At 38.1% G+C, this 22,995-nt stretch overlaps 1 protein-coding gene across 5 annotated transcripts in view; it reads left to right on the top strand.

Annotated features, from left to right (window-relative positions):
• The window catches only part of LOC127585464 (RNA binding protein fox-1 homolog 2-like), a 240,821-nt gene that overhangs the window by 177,820 nt on the left and 40,006 nt on the right, over positions 1 to 22,995 (top strand). For 4 of the 5 annotated variants that reach the window (XM_052042929.1, XM_052042928.1, XM_052042931.1 and 1 more), the window contains 3 exons: positions 2,483 to 2,734; positions 8,528 to 8,671; positions 14,788 to 14,841. In XM_052042929.1, coding sequence (XP_051898889.1) covers positions 2,483 to 2,734; positions 8,528 to 8,671; positions 14,788 to 14,841 — 450 coding nt within the window. The remainder of the gene's footprint in view (positions 1 to 2,482; positions 2,735 to 8,527; positions 8,672 to 14,787; positions 14,842 to 22,995) is intronic. The other variant, XM_052042932.1, reaches the window with a different exon arrangement.

Below are 22,995 nucleotides of genomic sequence, written 5' to 3'. Positions count from 1 at the left end.
TTTTACTCAAAATACAGATTAAAAATTATGACAGATTTAAGGTTACACTGTCTTTCATTTTAGTGAATATTTGTTGCACCTTCTCCGTAACTGTAATATTTTTACTATAAGTGGTGCCTGGAGCACAACAGCTGTGGTCTGGTTTATAACTTGTATCCATCCCTCTATAAGTAAAGCCCTCTCCTTCAAATCCCTTTTCTTTTTACAGTGTTGTGTATTGGGGTTCCCACTTCAAGAGATTTATAAATTTGTATTTTTGGATTGCTTTATTTCCCTTTAATAATGTTGACCTTGAGAGTGCATTTAATTTCATTGTTCTTTATCCCAAATTGTACTACTTTAATAGAAAACTACTTCATTTTTTTATATAACATTCATGGCCTTTTTCTTTATATGATTTCATCAATAACTTCAGTTAAATTATATATGTCAACGTCTTTTTCCATTGAGGCTGATTAGTCCATGCCTTTCTTACCGTTCAGTTATTTCAAGCTGTATTATAGATGAACACGGTTTACCCACTGAGGTCTGCCAAATGTGAACAAGCTTTTTCCTTCAGAGAATGTTCAGTTGCATTCCCACATTGAAAGAATTATCCAATAGTATGAAAAAAAAGTGTTGCTGTTAAATTGTTCTGGCTGGTAGATATTTAATATCACATGATGGAGTATTGTGTTACAGCTGATAAAACTGAATATTTCAGTACCAGTTTTCATTCTCGATTCTGACGGTGGGGGTGGGGTGGAAATGATGTGCTGATGATGAAGGTGGAATACAAATTATCTCTCTTCACTGGCAGTTACATTTTGGTAGTAGAATTGTGTGCCCACCCCAACTACATGACAATCCTTTGTATTTTCATATTTTCTTCCTCTCACACACACAACATGGCAGCTGCGAGAAAACAAGACAACAATTTAATGAGGGTCATTGAAGACTGGACCTGAGGTCAGCATATTCCAATTAGTGACGTTATTTTGTCTTCTGATGTGAAGTGAAAGCACAGTCTTTCAATCCAGCTGACCTTTCATTTCTTCAGATATCTAGCCCTAGTGCATTACACATATTCGATAACTAAGGCCCAGATTTACTTTGACCAACTGGCAGGAATATTGCATTGATTGCTCTTGTATTTATTTGGCCATGCTATCAGATGTACAGTTTAACTATGAGATTTAAGGGGAGAAAATGTTTAAAAGATTTTTGTGGACTTGAGCTGGAAGTTAACACTTGGAAATTGAACTTCACACAGTCACACTGTGCCTTTTGTTTAAAGTGTTCTCACTTATTGCCAGCCCCAAGCCCAGCTTTTCCCATCTCTTCTGTCATTCCCCCTCCCCTCCCCCCCAATTTTGTCTCCACATGATTAATGTGCTGTAAATCTTCGAGTCACTCAACATGAAAGCAGGCATACAGAGTCTGTGTCAACCATCTTGTACCATGTATCGTATATCATGCTACGAGTGATGAGAAAATGAAATATTTTCGCCATTGCCATCAGTCAGACATAGGAAATGGTGCTCGAAAATTTAGCATGAGTTTTCAACCTGTTTGGAAAGGGGTTAATATTTGCAGGGATCCCACACAAAATAATCGAAAACCAATGTTTTATGGCACTTTTTCATACAAAGAAAAGTACTCTTGTGTGTTGTGCACAATTACTCCATTGGTATTAGTCATTCACTCCAACATGATACTGCCATTTGAAAGACATTAATGAGCAATGAGACTGGTGAACTCTGATTACCTTCATTACAGTGTACATCTGCAGTGTACCCAAGTTGAGTATAACCAAAGAGTCATTACTGAAAGCAGCATTCATGTACTCTGTCAATTGAAAATCCGTGCCACATAGTTGAATGATTGTTGCATTGTGCTGTTTTGATTCTTTTGGTATCACCTATTCTATGTCTCAAAACCAGAGATTTGAAAGTGGTTTGATTTTTCAATCCTTTTTTTTTCTCTCCCCCCCCCCCCCATAAAAGGTGCTATATAGTTTCACTAATCTAAATCTTAAGAGTTATCTTCTGCAAATATATAAAAATAGAAAATACTCAGGATGCATTGTCTGTCAGCATTTGGAAAGGGCAAAAACGAAGCCAGGTTAAGGTTTCCAAGGCTCAATGCCCAATGTCCTTCAGGCATTATCCTGCCAATTCTCTTCTCAGATGCTGCAGGACTTTTATATTTCTGATACTTTCTTGTGGCATTTCAAATATTCAGCATTTGCAGTTTTTAACTTCATCTTTACAGGGAATAAGTCATTATTTCTAACATTTCAGTAATTTAAAAAAATCTGGTCTTTAAAATGAGCAGGCATAATGCTTCAATAATCTAGAGAGAACAAATCTTGCAGAATTGTTATTAATGTCTTGAATGTAATCATGTCAGTCAGGTCATTGAATGCTTCACATTTAAACCCTGTCCAAGAATGTCATAAGAAACGTTCCTCAAATGTCATTTTTCATTCATCTTTCTTCAGGGTAGCCAGGAGCCAGCAGCCACCCCAGACGCTATGGTACAGCCGTATGCTACAGTTCCATTCCCTCCCCCCCCTCCTCCTCCTCCTCCACAGAATGGAATTCCAACAGAATACACTGTTCCACACACTCAGGACTACACAGGTCAGACGCCAGTCCCAGATCATAGTCTGAACATCTACGCATCCAGTCAGACCCTTGGGGAACAGAGTGGCACAATTGCCAATGTGCAGCCTGTATCTGGAACCGCCACAGTAAGTTAAAATCCAGGCTTTAGTGTTCATCCTACATAGTGATGCATTGCAAAAAAAAAGTTCAATTTTATATATCAAGTTATTTTAATATCAACAGAAACTTATATTACAGCCACAGCAAGAATCAAATATATGGAATGCTTGGTCTTACAAACGGGCAGCCATGCCATATTTGTATATCATATATAAAAATAACTTCATAATTCTAGCTAACCCTTCACTATTTATATTATTATTATGGTGAAAATGGCCCAGGATTTGCATGTTTGCAGTTCATGAATGAGACTTTAAAGCAAATGCACAATTAATATAAATTTAAATTTGTGATGAGATTTTGATTTGAGATTACCTTTGATGAAAGTGCATTGTCTCTTTGCATGAGTCACCTGGTGTATAGCAAGACCCAAGAAAATCTAATTATTTTGTTGCTACCAATAGAACCTGTATAACTTTTCTGTTGGTGGCACTCTGTATTTGAGGTAGAAAAACCCCTCCCCAATGAAAGATTTGCAGGTTCCATGGTAACATGTGAATCTGCGGACATTTGCTGTCATCTCCTACTGCAGTCTGAGGTAACCCAGCGATCAGTCTAAAGGTCCTTTATTATCCTTAAAAGCTGAAGTCTCTGCTATAAAGTATTGGAAGCATTATATTACATAGAACCAGAGTATAGTTTGTGTTTGCTGGTTTAAGCTCTGATAATTAAATGAAATTAGCCTGCAACCAAAGGAAGTGATCCCCTGTATCATCTAAAATCCTTGCACCTGCCCACACTCTCAAGAATTTAAACATTTGCCAAGTCATTTGTAAATAACTTTTTTCACTTTCTGTGCCATTTAGTCATGTCTGGAAGCACTAGCAAATACATAGGATAGTGGATATCTGGAGATCCCTCCTCCAAAAACCCAAGGCAAAGGAAATTGAGAATGTAGAAACTGAATTTAACAATTTTTGCTGCAAACAAATATTAAATATTACAGAACTCGAAGCAGGTAAATAGCAATTAAGATATAGGTTGGCCATGATATAATTGAGTGTAGAACGATTGTGAGTGACTGAAGGACATTAGTTGACTATGCAATTTCATTGCAGTGTAGTATCCATAAATGCCCTAAACGGAGTGAACTTTCATGCTCACTCAGACATCTTTCCAAGTGGTCAAACTGGGACAATTTCATCAGCAACAAAAAGCATATCTTCTTTGCCCAAACATTAATTTATCTTACATGTTCAGTTTATGTTGTATGATTATGCAGAAGATCTGAGATTATACTTATACAGGCATAGAAGGCCCATCAGTTCCATGCTGGTTCTCTTTTCCAAGTACCCCTGCAACTTGCTCTCATGCAGATACTCCAATCAATTCATTAGTAGTAACCCACAAGGGGTAATCTACAGAAGCCAATTGACCTACTAGTCAGTCTTTAGGATTTGGGAGGAAATGGAAGCACCCAGGTGAAAACCATGAGGTCACCAAGAGAATGTGCAAACTGTGCAGATAGCACCCAAGATCACAGTCAAACCCATATTTCTGGAGCTGGTAGGCAGCCATATTAACTGCTCCTCCATCTTGCTGCCCAAGTTAGCTCATAATTAACTGACATAAATCACAACTTGACTTCATAGTATTATTGTCTAGAGCTTTTTTTATGTTAATATGGTTGCTGCCAACTCCAGGAACATATTGGAAAATCAACAGATCAGTTCACAGAGCAGCCCCGGTTTTCAGCTGATGAATTATTACAATGTTCTGAATCCTACATCTGAGAACATTACAGCTATCAGCTGCAGTAATTGATGGTCTCATTGTGGAGTAATCCTTACTGACCAGAACGTTAACCAGTAAGATGATGTCTAGATTTTTTTTGGCCCTCCCTAATTTTTTTTAACTGTGATTTGACTCCATTCAGCTGCAATTGTTTTGTATTGTGGGTTTGCCCAAGATTTGGCTGTCCATTGTGAAAGATGCCCATAAATGAGCATTCAAAATGTAGCTTTAGCCAGAACAATTGAACATATTGGCCTGTTGACTAATGGGGGTAAATGTACTGACTACTTCGGAGCAAGTATTTAGAATTCTCATTTGTAATTTTCTGTGTGACCACATGTGTGCAGCACTCTAAATAAATTGAAATAAAAATATAATTTCATTAAAATCATTTAGACTTTCTGTGCTTTTATCAGAGGTCACTAATTTGGTAATCAAGCAACCTGTACAGCATTTATCAGATAGGCTGATAGGGTTGTACAAGCTGTTGCTGCACCTGTTTGAAAGGGTCTTTGACAAACAGTGTACTGAGAGGCCCCACTGTCGACATTTGATGGCTCTCACAGCTGTCATGCGAGTCCAGCAGGTTCAGTCCTTTCACCCTAAACTAGTTCTAACATTTCTGAACAGCTGTACACAGGAGGCCATGTAGTACACTCTGGAAAGAAAACATTTCAAAACTGTTTTTTCATTGTTTTGTTCTCCTTAAGATGCAGCATTTGGTTATGAAATAAAGTAGGAAGTAGTTGCCTTGGTAACTCCCTGGAAGATTGTAGATGTGCACTGCCAAACATCCAAAACATGCTTTCTGATTCGCTTTGTTTCACAGTTCTGAAGACGGACTTCAATCTCACCTTTGCTGCCTAGGCTACGACTGAATATACAACTGACCGTTTTGCAGAACACCTGCGCTCTGTCCATAACAGCGACCTGCATCTTCCCGTTGCCAGTCACTTCAACTCCCCCTCCCACACCGATATGTCAGTCCTCGGCCTCCTGCCAGGAAAATTCCAAGTGCAAACTGGAGGAACAGCACCTCATTTTCAGTCTTGGAACCTTGCAGCCTAACAGCATGAATATTGAATTCTCCCACTTTAGGTAATCCCCTTTGACCCATCCCCCGGTGGATCTGCTCTCCCCTCCTCCCCCACACGTGCCTATCACTATCACTTACCTGCGTCTACCTATCACCCCCCTGTGCCCACCCCACTTCCCCTCTTTTGTCCACCTATCACTATTCTGCTTTTCCCTCCGATATATTGGGCTTCTCCTTTTCCTATCTTCGGTCCTGAAGAAGGGTCCTGACCCAAAATGTTGACCACCTGCTTTTCTCCACGGATGCTGCCTGGCCTGCTGAGTTCCTCCAGCATCATCGTGTTTTTCGTCTAGATTCCAGCACCTGCAGTCCTTTGTTTTTCTACAACTGAATATTTATTTTTTTAAGTGGAGAATGCTGGGTCTACCAGCAGTTCTTTCCCTACTTGTCTATATTAATCATTGAAATATAATGCCAGAAAAATACCCCAATGTTACATAGAAGTGTATATTCTTAACATCCATTTTTTTTTGTTGTGAAACTATTCATTCACTGGCTGGTTGTAGTTGGTAGATGATATTGTAGAATGGTAGTGTGGAAGAATTTTATTAAAATGTGGTTGCATTGTCTTTGCTGGCCACCTATATTCTAGAGCTAAATCTACAGTTGTACAGTGTTCATGTTTTCGGAGACCCTGGAAAGAACTCTTAATTTCCATGAATTCTACAATGAACTGCTTCTACAAGTGCCACATTCTGGAGAAAAGTGATGTAACTGAAGTAAATTCTTTGTTATTCAAATACTTTTCAGCAATTTGAGTTTAGATTTTGAAAGGGACGCTACTTCGTGGCAGGATTGTGAATTAACATTGCCTTTCTTGTCAGCATAATCACACTTGTAAATGTGCCATCAGAAAGCAGCTGAGCTCAGGAATATGTGTTAATCTTTCACACCTGTGAGGTTGCTGGTGTTCTACAGAGTGAAGTGTACCTAGTTTGTCTGGTTGGTGACATTCAGTTGAGCAAGAATGGAAATGAAATTGTAACTCAAGATTTGGAGGAAAAAGTGCTAGTGGGATAGACTAGTAGCTCTTTAGCATTCTCAGTATGTCACTGTTGCTAATCCTTAACTCCCATCATGTTTATCATGTCTCTATTTCCTATGTACTTCATACTAAATAAAACTAGATCTAAGCACATTTGGGTATCAGCTCTTCAATGAGAACCAGCCAGTTTGGAGTTGATGCTGGTAGTTATATTGGCTAAAAGTTTAGAAACTTTGCTAGCCACGTTAAGAATAATTTAATTTTTTTTACTTAAATGCAGTAGCTTGCAATCACGTATTGACCCAATGTACTTAAGGACTTCCTTTGTGAGCATGTACAGTGTGCCTTTTGACAGCCTTGGCCAATGCAAAATTCAATCAGGTTATGTATGGCAGCTTGATATGAAACATGAAAGTGGATAGGGTAGTAAAGAAGGCAAATATTATGCTTGCCTTCATCGGTTGTAGCATGGAGTATAAAAGTTGGAAAGTCGCATTGCACCTGTGTAATAGTTTAGTTTGGAATATTGTGTTCAGTTCCGGTTGCCATGCTGTAGGAAGGATACAGAGGCTTTGGAGAAGCCGAAGAGGTTGACTAAAATGTTGTTTTGCATAGGATTGGAGTGTATTAGCTATACTAAGAGGTTGGATAAACTTGGATTGTTTTTGCTGGAGCATCAGAGGCTGAGGGGTGACCTGACAGGTGTATATAATTATGAGAGGCATAGATAGCCAGTCTTTCCCTGCCCACCACCCCTCAACCACCCACCCAGAGTGGAAATGTCAAATACTAGAGGAGGAAAGTTTAAAGGAGATGTGTAAGGCAAGTGTTGTTTTTAACACAAAATGGTAGGTGCCCGGAAAGCAGTACCAATGACATTTAAGAGGCATTTAGATAGGCATATAGATAGACAGGGAATGGAGGGATATAGACCACATGCAGATTGACATCACGGTTGGCGCAGACATGGTGGGCCAAAGGGCTTGTTCCTGCGCTGTACTGTTTTATGTTCAGTGTTAAATATGCAGCTTGATATGGCTCAATATCAGAATGAATTATGATATGTGCAGGGCAGATCCAGAACTGCCTTTTATTCTCGTCTGTACTGACTGCAGCTATGGGTCCACATCTCTTTGGGTGTTGGGGTTCTGCAGGGGTGAGGGAAAAGGTGATGAAAAATAGCTACCCTGTTATTTTTGCTGGAAATTGAAAAGCGTTTAGAATTGTTCAACAGTGATGTTTTTCAGTGTCCTGTTAAGCTTCAAATCAATAATGGTTAATTGAGCTAAATATCATGGAGCAGTTTGTAGATCTGCAGAGAGCATCTTGCAACAAGTTGCCCTGCTCTGGTGCTGCCTTGCTTCCCTGTCCTGTGAAGAAGTTTCTACTTGCTTGCAGACTCTAACACAGGGATATCCATATTTTTTGGAGGTGAGCAAGACTAGATATAAAATCCCTTCAGTGGGCTGCACTTAATTATACAAAAATGAAAGTGTGAAGTTCCCTTCAGGTAAAACTCCAGGTTCTGTCTTTAAAAGTCGAGACATTGCTTTCAATATGTGGAAATACCCTAGATACAGAGAACAGTAAGGTCTAAGGATTGCTCCCCTGTTTGTATTGTTAGCTGATTCAGCATTCTCAGGACAGGAGATACAAATGAGAATTTTTTGAAGAAACAAATGTACTCGGAGTTGAATGGTCCAGTTGTAAACCAAATACCAATTTGTTGTTCTTGACCTCTTCAAGACTGTTTTGAAACTATAAATATTATTAATTTGGAAATAATGGAAGTTTGATTGTGGAGCCATAATCATTTGCTGCATTTTATGGAATTGTCTGAAACATGATACAGTGGACTGTTAATATCAGCTATTGCAGGTGCACAGAAATGTTTTAATTGAAATATTCATCAACATAATTGTCTGATATGCTTTTATCTTTCAGCAGACAGATGAAGCAGCACAGACAGATGGACAACAACAAACACAGAGTACAGAGAGCAATGAGAGCAAACCCATACCTAAACGGCTTCATGTTTCCAACATCCCCTTTCGATTCCGTGATCCTGACCTCAGGCAAATGTTTGGGGTAAGGATGAGCTATTACTGAAACTCTGTTTAAAGCTTCATTCAGAAAAGATTTTCCCATTGAGCCGGTGGTGTTGCCTCAAAAAGGGAATTTACCAGCAATGCTTTATGCGAGTATTTTAATAAAAGATTTTAAAAATGGGAATTGAAGTAACATATAGTCTAGTTGCTTATAACTGCATTTTCATATCTAGAACTTGGGGTGTAGTCTTTGTAAGTTAGGTAAATGAGAGCAAAATTGTATTTTGTTGCTGCTGGAAAATTCTTTTTTAAAATAAAATTGGAAGATCTCTTTCCAGTTCTGTGTAATTGAAATTCAACAGTGCAAAATTACCTGTTATCAATCTAAGTTATGCACTTTACCAATATTTCTTACCCTGTGATCTATTTGTGTACAATTTATCTTTATGTTTATCATATGGATTGCACTTTAGAGATGTTAAATCAACAAGTATCATCCCTAGGCTTATTTAGTGTAACAATGCCAAAATGCTAGAGGCGTCACTATGTTTGCAAATCCAGCTTTGTTGGGGTGTGCTCATGGAGATTTTATCCTGCGTCCTCAAAACAATGATAATGAAAAGTGTTCAGAGAAAATTAAATAAAAATACAGCATTTAGATGCAAATGATTATTCTCTCTAACCCTATAACTGAAATCCCCCATAACTGGAATCATTCTAGTGAATCTTCTCCTTGCATCCTCTCTCGGACATTCACATACTTTCTGAAGTGTGGTGACCAGGGCTGGATACATTATTCTAGCTGTAGCCTAACCAGTTACCAATGTTTTAGACTGGAGAAGCTAGGATTGTTCTCAGAGCAACAAAGTTTGAAAAGAGATTTTGTGGATGTGTACATGATCATCAGAGGGTAGAAAGAACCTGTTTCCATTAATAGCTGGTTCAAGCATTGGGACACATCTAAAATGCTGAGGTAAAGGTTCAAGGGAGATGTTAGGGAAATCTTTTGATGTAGAGAGTGGTTATAATTTGGAGCTCTCTGTTTGTAAGGATCTCAGGACACGAGCCAACCAATGCTTTCAAAGGGAATCGAATGCACATTTGAGGGAAAATAAGTTGCAGAGCTGCAGAGAAAGAGCGTGGGAATGGATTGCTCTACAAAGAGACAACACGAACTCAGTGGGCTGAACAGCAGCCTCCAGTGCCGAAACGATTATGTGGTGCTCTTCCCCATCAGCCTTCTGGCTTATCTCCAATACTGTGGCTCGTGTATTTACTCTTGTTTAAATGAGGTATAAGAAACCATTTGACACCCTCAGAATCTTATGCCAGCAATGAGCCAAAATGCCCTAAGGGAAAAAGAAACATGGCAGAAACAAATTTTGAAGAAACAAAGAATGTCAATAATGCACAGGTGTACTAGTACCTAACGTTTCATGGTGAGCTAATGCAAAGAGAAGTTTATGTTCAATCTAGCCCATAATTCGTACACTGGGATTGATGTTGGCTGACAATGAATGAGTAAAGAAATTAGCTATACTGTGCCATAGTCACTGTGATTTAAAGGAAAAAGATTTGTATTGTTTTTCTCTCTCATCCAAAGATGTGGAGGTAGGTTAACTGGCTTCCGTAAATTACTCCTTATGGTAGGTTAATGGCAAAAAGAATCAAAAGTGGGTTGATGGGCAAGGGAATAAGCTGCAGAGGTACAGGGAAATAAGGAGAGGGCTAATGGGATTGCTTCCCTGGGAGCTAGCATGGACCACATGGCCGATTGGCCTCCCATGTCGTCATAAGATAAGTTCAAAGAAAGAAATGTCCAATTTTCTCTCCAATATTGCACTGTCCTTTTCATGTAAATGAGGTTTGAATGCACACAGCTGGATGTATTATATTTCATACTAATGTAATAAGTAATTGTGGCAACTTACATTTGACTTGGCACTAAATCACAATGGTGGCAAGTTATTTTTGATTCACAATGGATTGAACAATTGTAACACTGAAGCAGTTGAACTTTGCAACAACAGAGCTTAGACTGCAAGTCACCATGTTTGATTGCAGCAAATTGAACTTGCTCAAATGAGCACTTTTAAATTGAGTATCTGAAATCATTATTAATAAATAAATGATAATAGGACATGAATGGTGTAAAAATGTCTATGCATAGTTGGTTGAACTTTTAATGTATTGACTGTAAATAATTTATTAAGGTTCTTTAATGCAAAAAATCTGCCCAGATTTGCAACTGTATTCTTTACTATCGCCGATGTTAAATGTATACAGTTGCCATGCTTGGATTTTAAGTTTCTGTTTTGAGTTGTGATATGAAGAATTACAGAGCAAAACCATCAAGATTGAAATTGTATTTTATCCTTAGTTTTACAAACAGTGAAGTTTAATATCAAAGGACACAGTGAGGCATGTAAGATAGACTCTAAAAAAAAATGTTTCCCTCCAGCAGTTGAAGTTAAGTGTCATATAGTAAGTTTTATATTTGCTGTGTTTGAATTTAGATTTTGGATTGCCAGTGGCAGTGAGCTTTCCTATTAATCTAACTACTTATCCTGGCAGCAGATTCACTGACCCATGAAAAGTTTGCTGCTGGAATAATGGACCCCAGGAACCAGAATGCCAGTTACCAAGAATCTAAATCAAAGTGAAAATAATAATTTGCTTGTATCAAGCACTTTAAATGCAGAAAGATGTCACAAAATACTTAACAGAATCAGTATCAGGAGAGGAAAAAATAGGTGGCTGAGACAAAGAAAAATATATTGGGGATGTAAAAGAGTGAAAGTATTTTTGTGAAGGGAATCCTAGAAGAAGAGTGAGCAAATGGAAAGGTAATTGAAGAGCTCCCGAGTTTGGGATCTTGGCAGCTGAAAGCTGTGTTGTCAATACATGAGTGAAGAGGTACAGAGTCCAAGCAGAAAAGGAGTTGGAAGAATAGCTGCTGTAGGCTACTGGGTGATTTAGAGAGAGAGTGAGGAAAGGTTAGGAAGAAATTTGAACAAAAGCATTGAAATTATACTTTTAGGGACATATGGTTCAGGGGCACTTTATCAGTGAAAATATTTATGTCTGTTTGTGCCACCTGGAGTTTAGCAGGATCCATGTATCAGAATCTGAGACAATTAGTGTCCCATTAGCACCATGTAAGAATTTTGAAATGCCTGTTACAATGAATCATTTGAATTTGTATCTGATCCAATCTTAAATTACTCCATTTCAGTAGGAAACTTTCCAGTCTGTTTCTTGCCAGTGTGGCCACTTGAAAGAGGTAGCCTTCCAGATGGAAACTTTAATTTGTTTTTCTGTTCAAGCATTTCGCTCCTTTTACCACAACACAATTGCAAAGTATAGTAAATGCTGGAAATCTGCAAGAAAAATGCTTATGAATGAAATTGAGCAATATGTGTAGCTTCTCTTGAGAAAAACAGGATTATTGTTTCAGTTCAGCAACCATTCCTTAGAGCTGCTACCTCCATTATTTGGTTTGGCAACAAATTAAATAAGTAATATGGGGTGAATTAAAGTTTTAATTTTGGCCCTAGAAATTTCTAAAGTATTGGTATCCTGTGTTGTATTGGCTTCCGAGGAAGTGTTAGTCACTGCAGATGCAGAAATAAGAGGTAGGCAAAAGGTGATCAATGTCTTGTGCCTCCTTGATGATTGACTTTGTTGAAGTAATATTTCACCTTTGGAGATGAATTAAAACCTGTAACAAAAACAGAAAATGCTGGAAATACTCAGCAAGTCTTGAGCAACCTTTAAAGAACATAAAAAGTAAGAACAGAAGTAGACCATTAACCCCTCAAAGCTGTTCCACCATTCAACAAGATCATAGCTGACCTTGCACTTCAAATACCATTTTCCTGCACTTTCCCTATATCCATTGATTCCTTTAATATCCAGAAATCTATTAATCTCTGTTGTAACATGATGCCCCAACTCTTGTACTCAGTGCGCTGACTGATGAAGTCAAGCATGTGAAGCACCTTCTCCACCACCACACTTTCAAAGAGTACTTATACCCTTAGGTCTCTCTGTTATACAACACTCTCTAGGACCCTGCCATTTATTGTGTAAGTCCTGCCCTAGTGTAACTTCCCAAAATGCAACTCTTTGCACTTGTCCAAGTTAAATTCCACTTGCCATTTCTTGGACCACTTTCCCAGTTGATCTCCATCTTGTAATCTTCACTGTCCACTATACCACTAATTTTGGTGTCATCCACAAACTTACTAACCATTGCCAACAACATTCTCATCCAAGTCATTAATATTGATGATGAACAAAAGTGGACTCAGCACTGATCCCTCTGGATCCCTCTGCACAGGCCTCCAATTTGAAAGACAACTCTCCACAACCGCCCTCTGACTCCTACCACCAAGCTAATTTTGTATCCAATTGGCTAGCTCACCCTGAATCCATGTGATCTAACCTTCCAGACCAGCCACCCATGTGGGACCTTGTCAAAGGCCTTACTAAAGTCCATGTAGACAACGACTACCGCCCTGCTCTCATTACCTCATCTCGCTAGATAAGCATATGGAGGAATTTAAGATAGAGGGATATGTGGGAGGAAGGGGTTAGATAGTCTTAGAAGTGGTTTGAAGGTCAGCACAACATGGTGGGCCGAAGGGCCTGTATTGTGCTGTATTGTTCTATGGTTCTAAGTCAGGCCATGTCTGTAGGAAGAGAAACAGTCTGTGATTCAGGTTGGAGACCCTTCTTCAGAACCAACAAGGAGACTGGTAAAGCTGCAGTGAGGGTGGGGGAGGGAGAAGTCTCGATAGGGTAAATCCAGGGTGATCATGGGGATAGACTGTAAACAAGATTATCTGATTATCAGTGAATGGGAGCATTTAGAAGGTGAGAACATGGACAAGAACCTAGACAAAAGAATGTGGGAGTTGTGAAATGCAGATCACAAGGACAAGAAGGGCAGGTCAGGCTGAGCATGACCTCCACTCCCGGAGAGGTAAAAAGGAAGGAAGAGAAAACTAATATTACGGATGACTGATGCAGACCGAGAAATAAAGTTACTTGAAGTTGTAGTATTCAACATAGAGTCCAGAAGGCTGCAACATGCCCAGACGGAAAATGAGGTACTGTTCCTCAAGCTTGCATTGGGCCTCACTGTGACAGTACAGGAGACCACAGACTAATTAGGTCGGAGTGGGGTAGCAGGTAATGGGAAGCTCAGAGTCACCTCTGCGGACTGATTTTCACAAATTCAAAGCCTGCCTGATTAAATCAGTTGAATTAAAGAGCATGTTATAAAATTTTTTATTGGAAAATCACTATCTAATGGGTTTAGCCTCTGGTTTATGCATTGGTGGGTAACTTCTGCCAGAAGTAGTGATTATAGACTTAGTATCCTGATATGCCAGTTATTTTCCAGTAATTCTATTGGAAAGTCTATCTCCGTGGATGAGAGGCAGGATCAGGCTTATAATATCCTTTGTGGTCATATAGCCATGAAAATTTGCTGAATAAATTCTTTCAAAAAGACTGACAATTGAGTCATTAAGTATATTCAAAGCTAAGTTAGACTGTTAGCCTATAGGTAATTAAAAGTTATGAGCATCAGGTAGGTAAATGAGTTTGAGGGTAATGATTAGGTTGGCCGTGGTCTTATTGAATGGTGAAGCAGGTAAAAGGGGCCAAATAGCTACTCCTATTTCTTACGTTACTTAAGGAATCTGATACAGGTTCTCCTCAGGTTATGACACAGTTCTGTTCCTGAGAACTGTTCGTAACCCAAACAGTTTGTAAATTCGAAATGCAGCCACCCAGCAATGTATTTAAATGAAATCATAGGCCAACCAAAGGCAACATGTAGTTAAACCAGGGCATTTAACAACCATTCAAATTCCTCTGCAAGATGCAATGATATTGCTATGAACCAGGTTCCCACATGGCAGAAGGTGCCAGCAAATCAATTCCGCTATTCTCCCAAATGCTCGTCAATATGTACGGACTGTCCATAAGTTGGGAATTCATAACCTGGGGAGGACCTGTCTTCACATCTATTCCGGGAGAAGCCAACACCTTTAAGAGAATGGGAAACGTATACAAAATAGAACTTGGAGCAGAATTTTGAACTGACGTCTGTACTAACAAATTCTTATTTTATTTTCTCTGCAGCAATTTGGTAAAATCATAGATGTAGAAATTATATTTAATGAGCGTGGCTCAAAGGTAAGCACCTTTTTAAAAAATATCCGTGGTATTCCTTATTGCAGTAATTCCTGTGTAGAATAGCTAAAGAAGCAGTTAAACTCTCTGACTATTTTAAAACCATTTCCAGTAGTGGCATTTTCCAACATTGATCCGTTTTACTGATCAACTTCACAATAGGACAGCGTCTACTTGTCATCATGATCTTCAATGATGTACTCATGAAATTGTGTATTGTTTTTATTTATTCCCCTACTTGTCCTTCATCAGTTCCCCTTCACTGAAACTACATTCAAAATCCAGAATTATAGTTATTTATAGTCTTTCACCTGGTTGCCTTTACCAATTACTTAGTGATATGAGTAGTCAAGGGTTAGTTTGCTTCTGTGACAGTACTCTTTTGCTGAGAGTCATTTTTTTTATATACTGTCCATTCATTGAAGCAAATTGATTTTTGGTTGATGGTGAATGAATTTGGAAAATGGTGCTTAGCTGGAATTGGTTTCTAGTCACAAGGCTATATGTTTAAAACATATTTAGAAATAAGTTTCTGATATTTTTTGATTATTGTTCTATTCCACTGCTACTATTGCACTGCAGTCCTTCCCATAAAGGAACAGTTTATCATGTTATACATTGATATTTACTATTGTGGTGTTGAATTCATTCATCTCTCTTTGTCCTTCCTTTCCAGACTGCTTATTTTTAAATTATGTACTACTACAATATAGTAGTAGTGTTGTAGTTCCTCGTGTTGTTTTAATTATCAAGGTTATCTAGAGGAATTTTTAAAAAGCAATTTCCAAGGTAAATGTTCTTAATTTGTTCTTTTGAGAGCTAGCTGACAGGCTTTTTAATCACAGAGCCACCATTAAAAGCCTTTTAACTACAGAGCAGTTTAGAAATGGTCAAAAAAGAAAATGGGCGCTGTTTCCTAACCCCTTCAATCTCTGTGCTTTGAGGCAACAGTTATTCTACATTGTACTTTTCTTTCCATTAAGACCTATTTTAACTTGATAGAAGAGCACATCCTTGTGATCCCTGCAATCCTTTAAAACTGCTGCAACACCGGAGATGAGGGTCACTGAGGTGGGCTGCTGCCCACAAAACAAAGTCAAGCTTCATTTAGTTCTCTTTCCCTTGCAATAGTTGATCAGACTAATCAAAGCGAAGATGTATTAACCTCTAATCTAATTAATGGCTTTATAAAGACTGCAAGTAATGTAGGTTTCTCACATTTACTTTATGGGGCAGATTCAGAGTATTGGCAGCAACCCTGCAACAACTGCAGATGCAGCAAATCATATACTCATAAGTCACCTTTCTAACCTTGTGTTTCTATTCATGGATCTTCACTGGTGTCGAGGGAAATACCATATCAGTCAGCAATGTGATAACCAGCTCAGCATCAACTTCCAAGTTTACCTTGGTGCTCACAGACCCACTGCGTGCAATATTAAATGGATTCATACAGTTGTAAGCTGTATCTTATACTGGTAAAATTAAAAGAAAAATAAAATATCTAGAAATGCTTGGTCTTCTGTGCTGAAAGGTTGTCTCCATTTTCTGAAGCAGGCTCCAGCAGGTTGCTGCAGTAGGGAGATGACTAATTACTTAACAACATCTATACCCACAGAACATCTCACTTTTTAACTTGGGGCCTCCAGCCAATAGGCACCCATGTGGAGAAACAGTAATCTCTATTTAGAAGTTGTTTCCTCAGAGCCCCTTATTAGAATAAGCTAAACAATGACAGGGAAAAAAATAATGGGGGTATTATAGTTTGTGTCAGTGTCAGTTTTGAAATGGTGGGGGGTGGTGGTGCGACAAAAGCTTGGGCTACATCTGAAAGTGTGCATGTCCCACTGGGAGAAACAGAAATGGCCTCAACTTCCATATTCCACCAGTGTGCTCGTGTTTGTAAACCAGGCTTAAATTTGATTAAGGTGTTGCTGAATGATGAGCACAGGTAGAACAGTATACCAGCAAAGGTAGCAGTTTCGTTTGGAATGGGGACTGGAAGGCTATTTAATGTATTTATATAGTTGGGAAATTGGAGCTAAATGTGTTTTTTGATGAGGTATCACAATTTCCATTGCAGTCATGCAAAGGTTTGGGATGGAGAGAGATGACTATTTGTAATATTATGTATGATATGTAAATCATGATTACCATTTATGAAAATGTTTGTTGCAGGATTTTATAGTAAGTTTTTAAAGAGAGGATCTTCCGTTTCATTGTCCTTTACAGCAAGTTGAAAACAAAATTTAAATACAAGTTTGTTGCTTCATTCAAAGCAATGAAAAGCTACAGATGCTGACAAAAAAATGCTCACTCAACAGGTCAGGTGGCATCTGGAGTCGAAAAAGTCAGTATTTCTGGTTGATGAGTTTTCATCAGATCTAGTTTCTCTCCCCACAGATGCTGCTGACCTGCTGTGTATTTGCAACATTTTCTGTTTTTTATTTCACTGTTTTATTTGCAGTCCAGGAATTTGGAAGTATCCAATAAATGACTCAATGCTGGATTCTTGATCTGCCTTTTCCCACCCATCCTGCTGGACTCTTTTTTTGTGGACTATCTAGTATTGGAGTCAAAAGTTGAAATTGCCCACATCCCCATCCAGTCACAGGATTGGCAACAAGTTTACAGAAACTAGTTCATGAGTTTTATAGTGGAAGGAAAGTTTAAACAAGTAGAATATTTTTTCTAGCTATAGATACCCATCGTTTTATTTTGGAAGCTTTGTCTTTTTCTTCATCTCTGTGAAATGTGCAAGGATAGTCTCAGTTATCACAGAGTTGTGACAATCATTGCAGAACATTCTGTTCTACCCAGCCCAAGAGCTATAGCTTCCTGAGCTGTCACAGCACTAAGTGAGGTACCATAGTTCTGAATGCAGAAAATTACTTGTGAACTACTCTCCCTCCCAATGGTCATATTCCATTCTGATTTCATTCAAGATATGTAATCACCTTTTGTATCTGCTTTTGATTTCAAGTGACTGTACAGGCCATAAAAATGGAATATTACCTCTTTAAAACTACATTGATTTGAAATGTATTTTGAAGTTTATTTTTTTCTGTTTCCATCATTATGGTGGGTGGGAGTTGTATCTAACAGCGAAGAGTCAGAATGTGATTTGATTGGTTATGTTTGTGTTTTTTCAGAAATGCAGGGGACCAATCGCCACACAGTATTCTGATGTTTTAAATGATTAACTGTCTCACTAAAACCACTTCATGTTTAAAAAGGGTTAGGAAAAATAAGTCTTTTTTTTAATATTCCTTTGATTTTATGACTAATGAAGCAACATTTTTAATGCCAAGATAATATTTCTGGTGATGGACTTAGCCAGAATCCTTTTGTCCCCACACCTTTTGCTTATATTCGTCAATTTCACAGCTGTCTTTGCATAGTTGCTATTCTGTATAATGGGTCCTCAGAGTCGGCCACAGATATCCAGTTTACGGAGCCATGCCATGCATTGGTGTGCTTGCTGTGGACGGTATCTGGAGGACCACTGCTAACCATGTCCAAACTGCTCTGATTGGGAGAAATCAAACTGAACTGATGATGAGGAGTGGCTTGCAAGAATGTTCAGGGATCTTTAGTCAGGGTACGTGTCAATGATGGAATGGGCACCCACAATATTTTAGCTGATTTCAGTCCATTACTTACAATGTAGGAGGTCTGTAAATTTATTAGTGGAAATTAATGTCCATTCTGCTGCTGAATGTATATTTGTTAGCTAACTTATTTTACCCTTGAAGCTGTTGATACTTTGTTCCATGCAACTTCCATGTAGCTTTTTCAAAGTATTTTTAGCTCCTGTTTGAGCATAGAAAATGAATACAGGCAAGTTATTCAACTTAACTGTTCTAATCTTCACCTGCTTTCATTCTGCCATGATTTTTTTTTTGAAACCGTGTACAGGTAATTGTGGCATTCATTCACGAAAACTCAAACCACTAGTTCCTGATGATTTCGGCATAAAGGTATTGCCATAAAGTCTAAAAGATCTCATGTTGATGCCAGAACTATGCCAAGTCAGTTATACTCAATTAGGGCAGCTATTATGGTGTAACTATCAGCAGTACTGCCCCATTGATTACAGAATTGGTTTCCTGATTGATGTCCAATGATCATTGTATGGACAATTTATGAGAGCAAGATTGGACTTGGCTGTAATGTTTGTGCTCACATAACCAGCAGAACTGATTGCCAGGGCTTGTGCACAAATATTTGAGACTTTTCCTCATATTACAGGGCAGCCAGTGCCCATAAGCACTTTTTGTAGAAGAACATTTGGATCAGTAAAGGAAATTTGAATAAATGAACTGATAAACTATAAGATGCATAGTGTCCTCCCATGTTCATCTATTGAGGAAAATTTTAGACAATTGCTAAAAAGTCAGATGATTTCAGCAGGCAGCAGAATGTTTGTAATGTAAACAAAAGCCTCTTATTAACAGCTCCATTAATTATAAACAAATCCTTGTCTCATACTGTGATATTTGTAGTTTGTTTCTCAGAAAATCACATTAATTGTGTGTTAACTTTTATTTAATGGAAACTTATGAATGTCAAATGCTGAACGGAACATTTTTTTGCCTGGTTAATCAGGCTTAGAATATGAGCAGGAATATGAGTTACACTATAAAACACACATAGCTATAGTTAACCAAGATTGGACCAACCCAATTTTTGTCCTTCACTGAAGGGGTCCATTTCATTTCAGTCCCAGTGAGAAGGATGACATGGGGCAGCTTGTAGTCTGATTCTCATTGCTCCTGTTGGTGGCGGTCGGCAGCATCACCTGTGGGCTTGTACAGGGGAACTGATTCTTGCAAAAAGCTTCACGTCATTTTTAGTTGATGAATAAGGTTTTAGATGAAAATCCTCTAACGCAGCATGAAAACAACTACCCTCGACCAATCACTTCAAGCATGATTGTTTTTGCTGCTGAAACTGTGTTATTATGTGCACTGTGGTATATTGGGGATATGGTGCATGTATTCTTATGGGTTAGATTGTGTTTTCTGTCTATGAACACACATAGGAGTATTGCCTTTTTTTTTTGATTTCTCGTTTTTTATATTTGTATCTAGTAACATTTATTTATCATTCTTCTGCAGGGGTTGTTGATCTACTTTTTTGACACTGCTCATCTGTTGCTTGTATTTATTGCAGTTCTGAGGCCAGGTTAAAACAACAAGTTACTTGGGCTATCTCCATCACACCTCCTCTTCCTATAATTTTTTACCATTAATTTTTTTGAAGCTTATGATAAAATTCTTTATATGGCCCTTAACTTCAAAGAAATAAAAATCTATCTACATTGAATTACTAGTTTCTTTTCAAGTGCCATAGGCTTCCATACCCACATGTCCAAATAGGGCTATCAAACTTGCATGTGTGCTGTATGCCAAATTGAGGACAAATGACTTCAGGAAAAGTGGGAATAGACTAGGTTGAATTTCTGTACTCTGTGCTAAATTGGGGTTTCTAAGAGTTGATGAAGCAATAAAAAAGGTGTTTGTTGATTTTTGTGGTAGGAGAGAGGAAATTTTTATTGAGTTGACCTTTCATAGGTATGGAGCGTTATAAGCTAGTGTATAAGGATTTTTGGAATTTCAAGAACTGTTACGCTTTTGCTTTTGTCTCGGTTCACACTCCCATTCTGCAGATGGAGAGTCTTGAGAACTGGTTATTCAATTTTACACAAAAATTGGGAAGTTAGATTCATTCAATATCTATTTCATCCACGGGGTTTCACAATGCTTTAGAGCCAATGAACTATTTTGGAGCATATCCACTCCCTACGTGGGTAATCCACAGTGATTTTGTGCACAACAAAGCCTCATTAACAACAATGAGATAAGTGGTTAGTTAATTCCTGTGGCACTGTTGTTTGAGGAATATACATCGACACGAGCATCAAGAGAACACCCGTGTTCTTCAGATAATACCATATGGAAGAACAGAAGTCTGTGTAATGTCACTTTTGAAAGAATACAGCTCTGAACATGCACAACTGCATGGTACTCCACTGAAATTAATCAAGTTACATGATCAAGTCTGGGAATTGATCTAGATTTTCAGACCGCCTGATTTGGACGGTGATCCTACTATTGAGCCACTCTGAAGTTTAGTACAAAATACTAAATTATACTTACTGTTGCTATATTATTCAAAATAATTTTTCAGTTGTGGGTCACTCTTTAGGAGGAAGCTGGCAGCACTGTTGCAGGAGATGTTTTCTTTAAAGAGAAAGGGACTTTGGTATGCCAGAGCAATTTAGGAGAGGAAAAATAAAATGGAAAAAGCAATCATTGCACTTGAATTGAAAGAGCAGGAGATTTGTTCAAGAATGTGGGATGGAAGGAAATTGCAGAGGTGGGAAAGAATTTTAAGGCAGCGATGATGGTTTTGAAATTGTTGCACTGAACGATGGGGAATCACTGAAGGCAATAATGTTAAGATGAGGGATAGGTTGTAAAAATATTACAAATCTTAAAATTTATGATTAGCAGTTTCCCATTTCCCATTCATTTCTGATATTACCAAATCTTGACCTGTTTTTCCCTTGTCATTCCCAGCTACATTTTTGTTGAAACTTTTCTCACAGTTTTATTGTGATAGTGTCTGCACTTAACATAGAATGGTTTTCAAAATTTATGAAATGTAATATAAAAATTGCTGCAACAGGGATGGCTTAATAAGTATAATCATTCATTCACTTGTATATGCTTCACAGTAGGAGTCCTGATTATGATATCTCCCTCCTATCCCATGCTCTACTCAGCCAAAGTAAAACCAAAAGTACGAATCTAATTAAGCCATGGTTACCAGCAAGATAAAAAATATTTAGTAATGCATAATGCTTGGGAATGGATAGATATAATGGAATTCAAATAACTATTCACAAAGCACTATTTGTGAATTGAGCTTTATTTCTAAAATTATTCTTAAATTCTGAGTACTCAGTTCATGAAGACTGCTGAGTAATGGCATGCCGCTATCAATCTAGAAATCTAACATCGTCACTAAAATAGATCAAAGATACCCTCCTGTAGATTAGAAATATTTAAATGTAGCTGCATGGTTATCTTTAATTGCAGTATATTTTTAACCAGATATCTCTGGTTAAAAATACAGGTGTTATATTGTAAACAGGTGTTATAGTTAATTATCTTTGGGTGAATTATAACATTTATTGGATTAGTGAAGGATTCCATTTTGACACAGAACAGTTTTCAATTTTGTTTTAAATTGTTTCGTTGGACATTCAGTGTTGGAGAGATGCTGAGTAAGACTACTTGTATACAGTTGAAAAGTGCACCTCCGTTCCAATGTGGTGTCAAAATACTCCTTGAGCTTCAATGTTCAGCATGAGTAGAACAGCCAGTATTGCTACATTTTGACTTTTTCATTTACTTTACTCATCATCCTTATGACCTCTGAGTAAGATTGCTATTTAGTGCTGAATTACATTTCATTTACATTGTAGACTTCTGCCTATTAGGAACTAGAGCACAACTGCCAAAATTAATTCCTCTTGGGGCCGTTATAACTGTGAGTGGAGACTTTCATGCCATCTGTCTCTCCTGGCTTGAACCCAGATTTCGGAGGTGAAAAGGACAGTGTTCTGACTCTACCACCCATTCCCCAAAACAGCGACTTCTTTCAATGCAAGCCTACAAAACATTGAATTACATTTCATTGGATCATTCCCTGTTTAAAATATGCTGTGGTTTAGAAAATTCTGGAATTGAGTGGTATTAAAAGTTGACTGGTGTTTATTAGAATAGTTTGGGTAGAACAACTTCCATGTGCCCATGGGTTTGTACTAAATTGTTAAAGCCCAAATAGTTCTTGGCTTGGCTGGCTAACGTACAAAAACATTTATCCACTGACGACATCATTATCTCTATGACCAGCTCCTTTCACACCATCAACACCTGAATTTCTTTAAAATAAAAATGTCTCAAACTATCTCACACTTGGTCCATAAGCTGAAAATTTACTGCTGAAGATTTGGTTCTGTGAAGGCTTTCATAGTTGGATTATTCTTTTCCCTCTGTGTGGCTTGGAGAATTCTAGCTTTGATGTGGTCAGTTGGTTTTCCATTGGCTCCTTTCACAGTCTGTTATGTGGCAGCTGAAAGTCATC

The sequence above is a fragment of the Pristis pectinata genome, chromosome 33 (assembly GCF_009764475.1).
Source record: "Pristis pectinata isolate sPriPec2 chromosome 33, sPriPec2.1.pri, whole genome shotgun sequence".
NCBI classification, from domain to species: Eukaryota; Metazoa; Chordata; class Chondrichthyes; order Rhinopristiformes; family Pristidae; genus Pristis; species Pristis pectinata.
The sequence above is the reverse complement of the archived record's forward strand: the minus strand, read 5'-3'. Positions and strand labels throughout refer to the sequence as shown.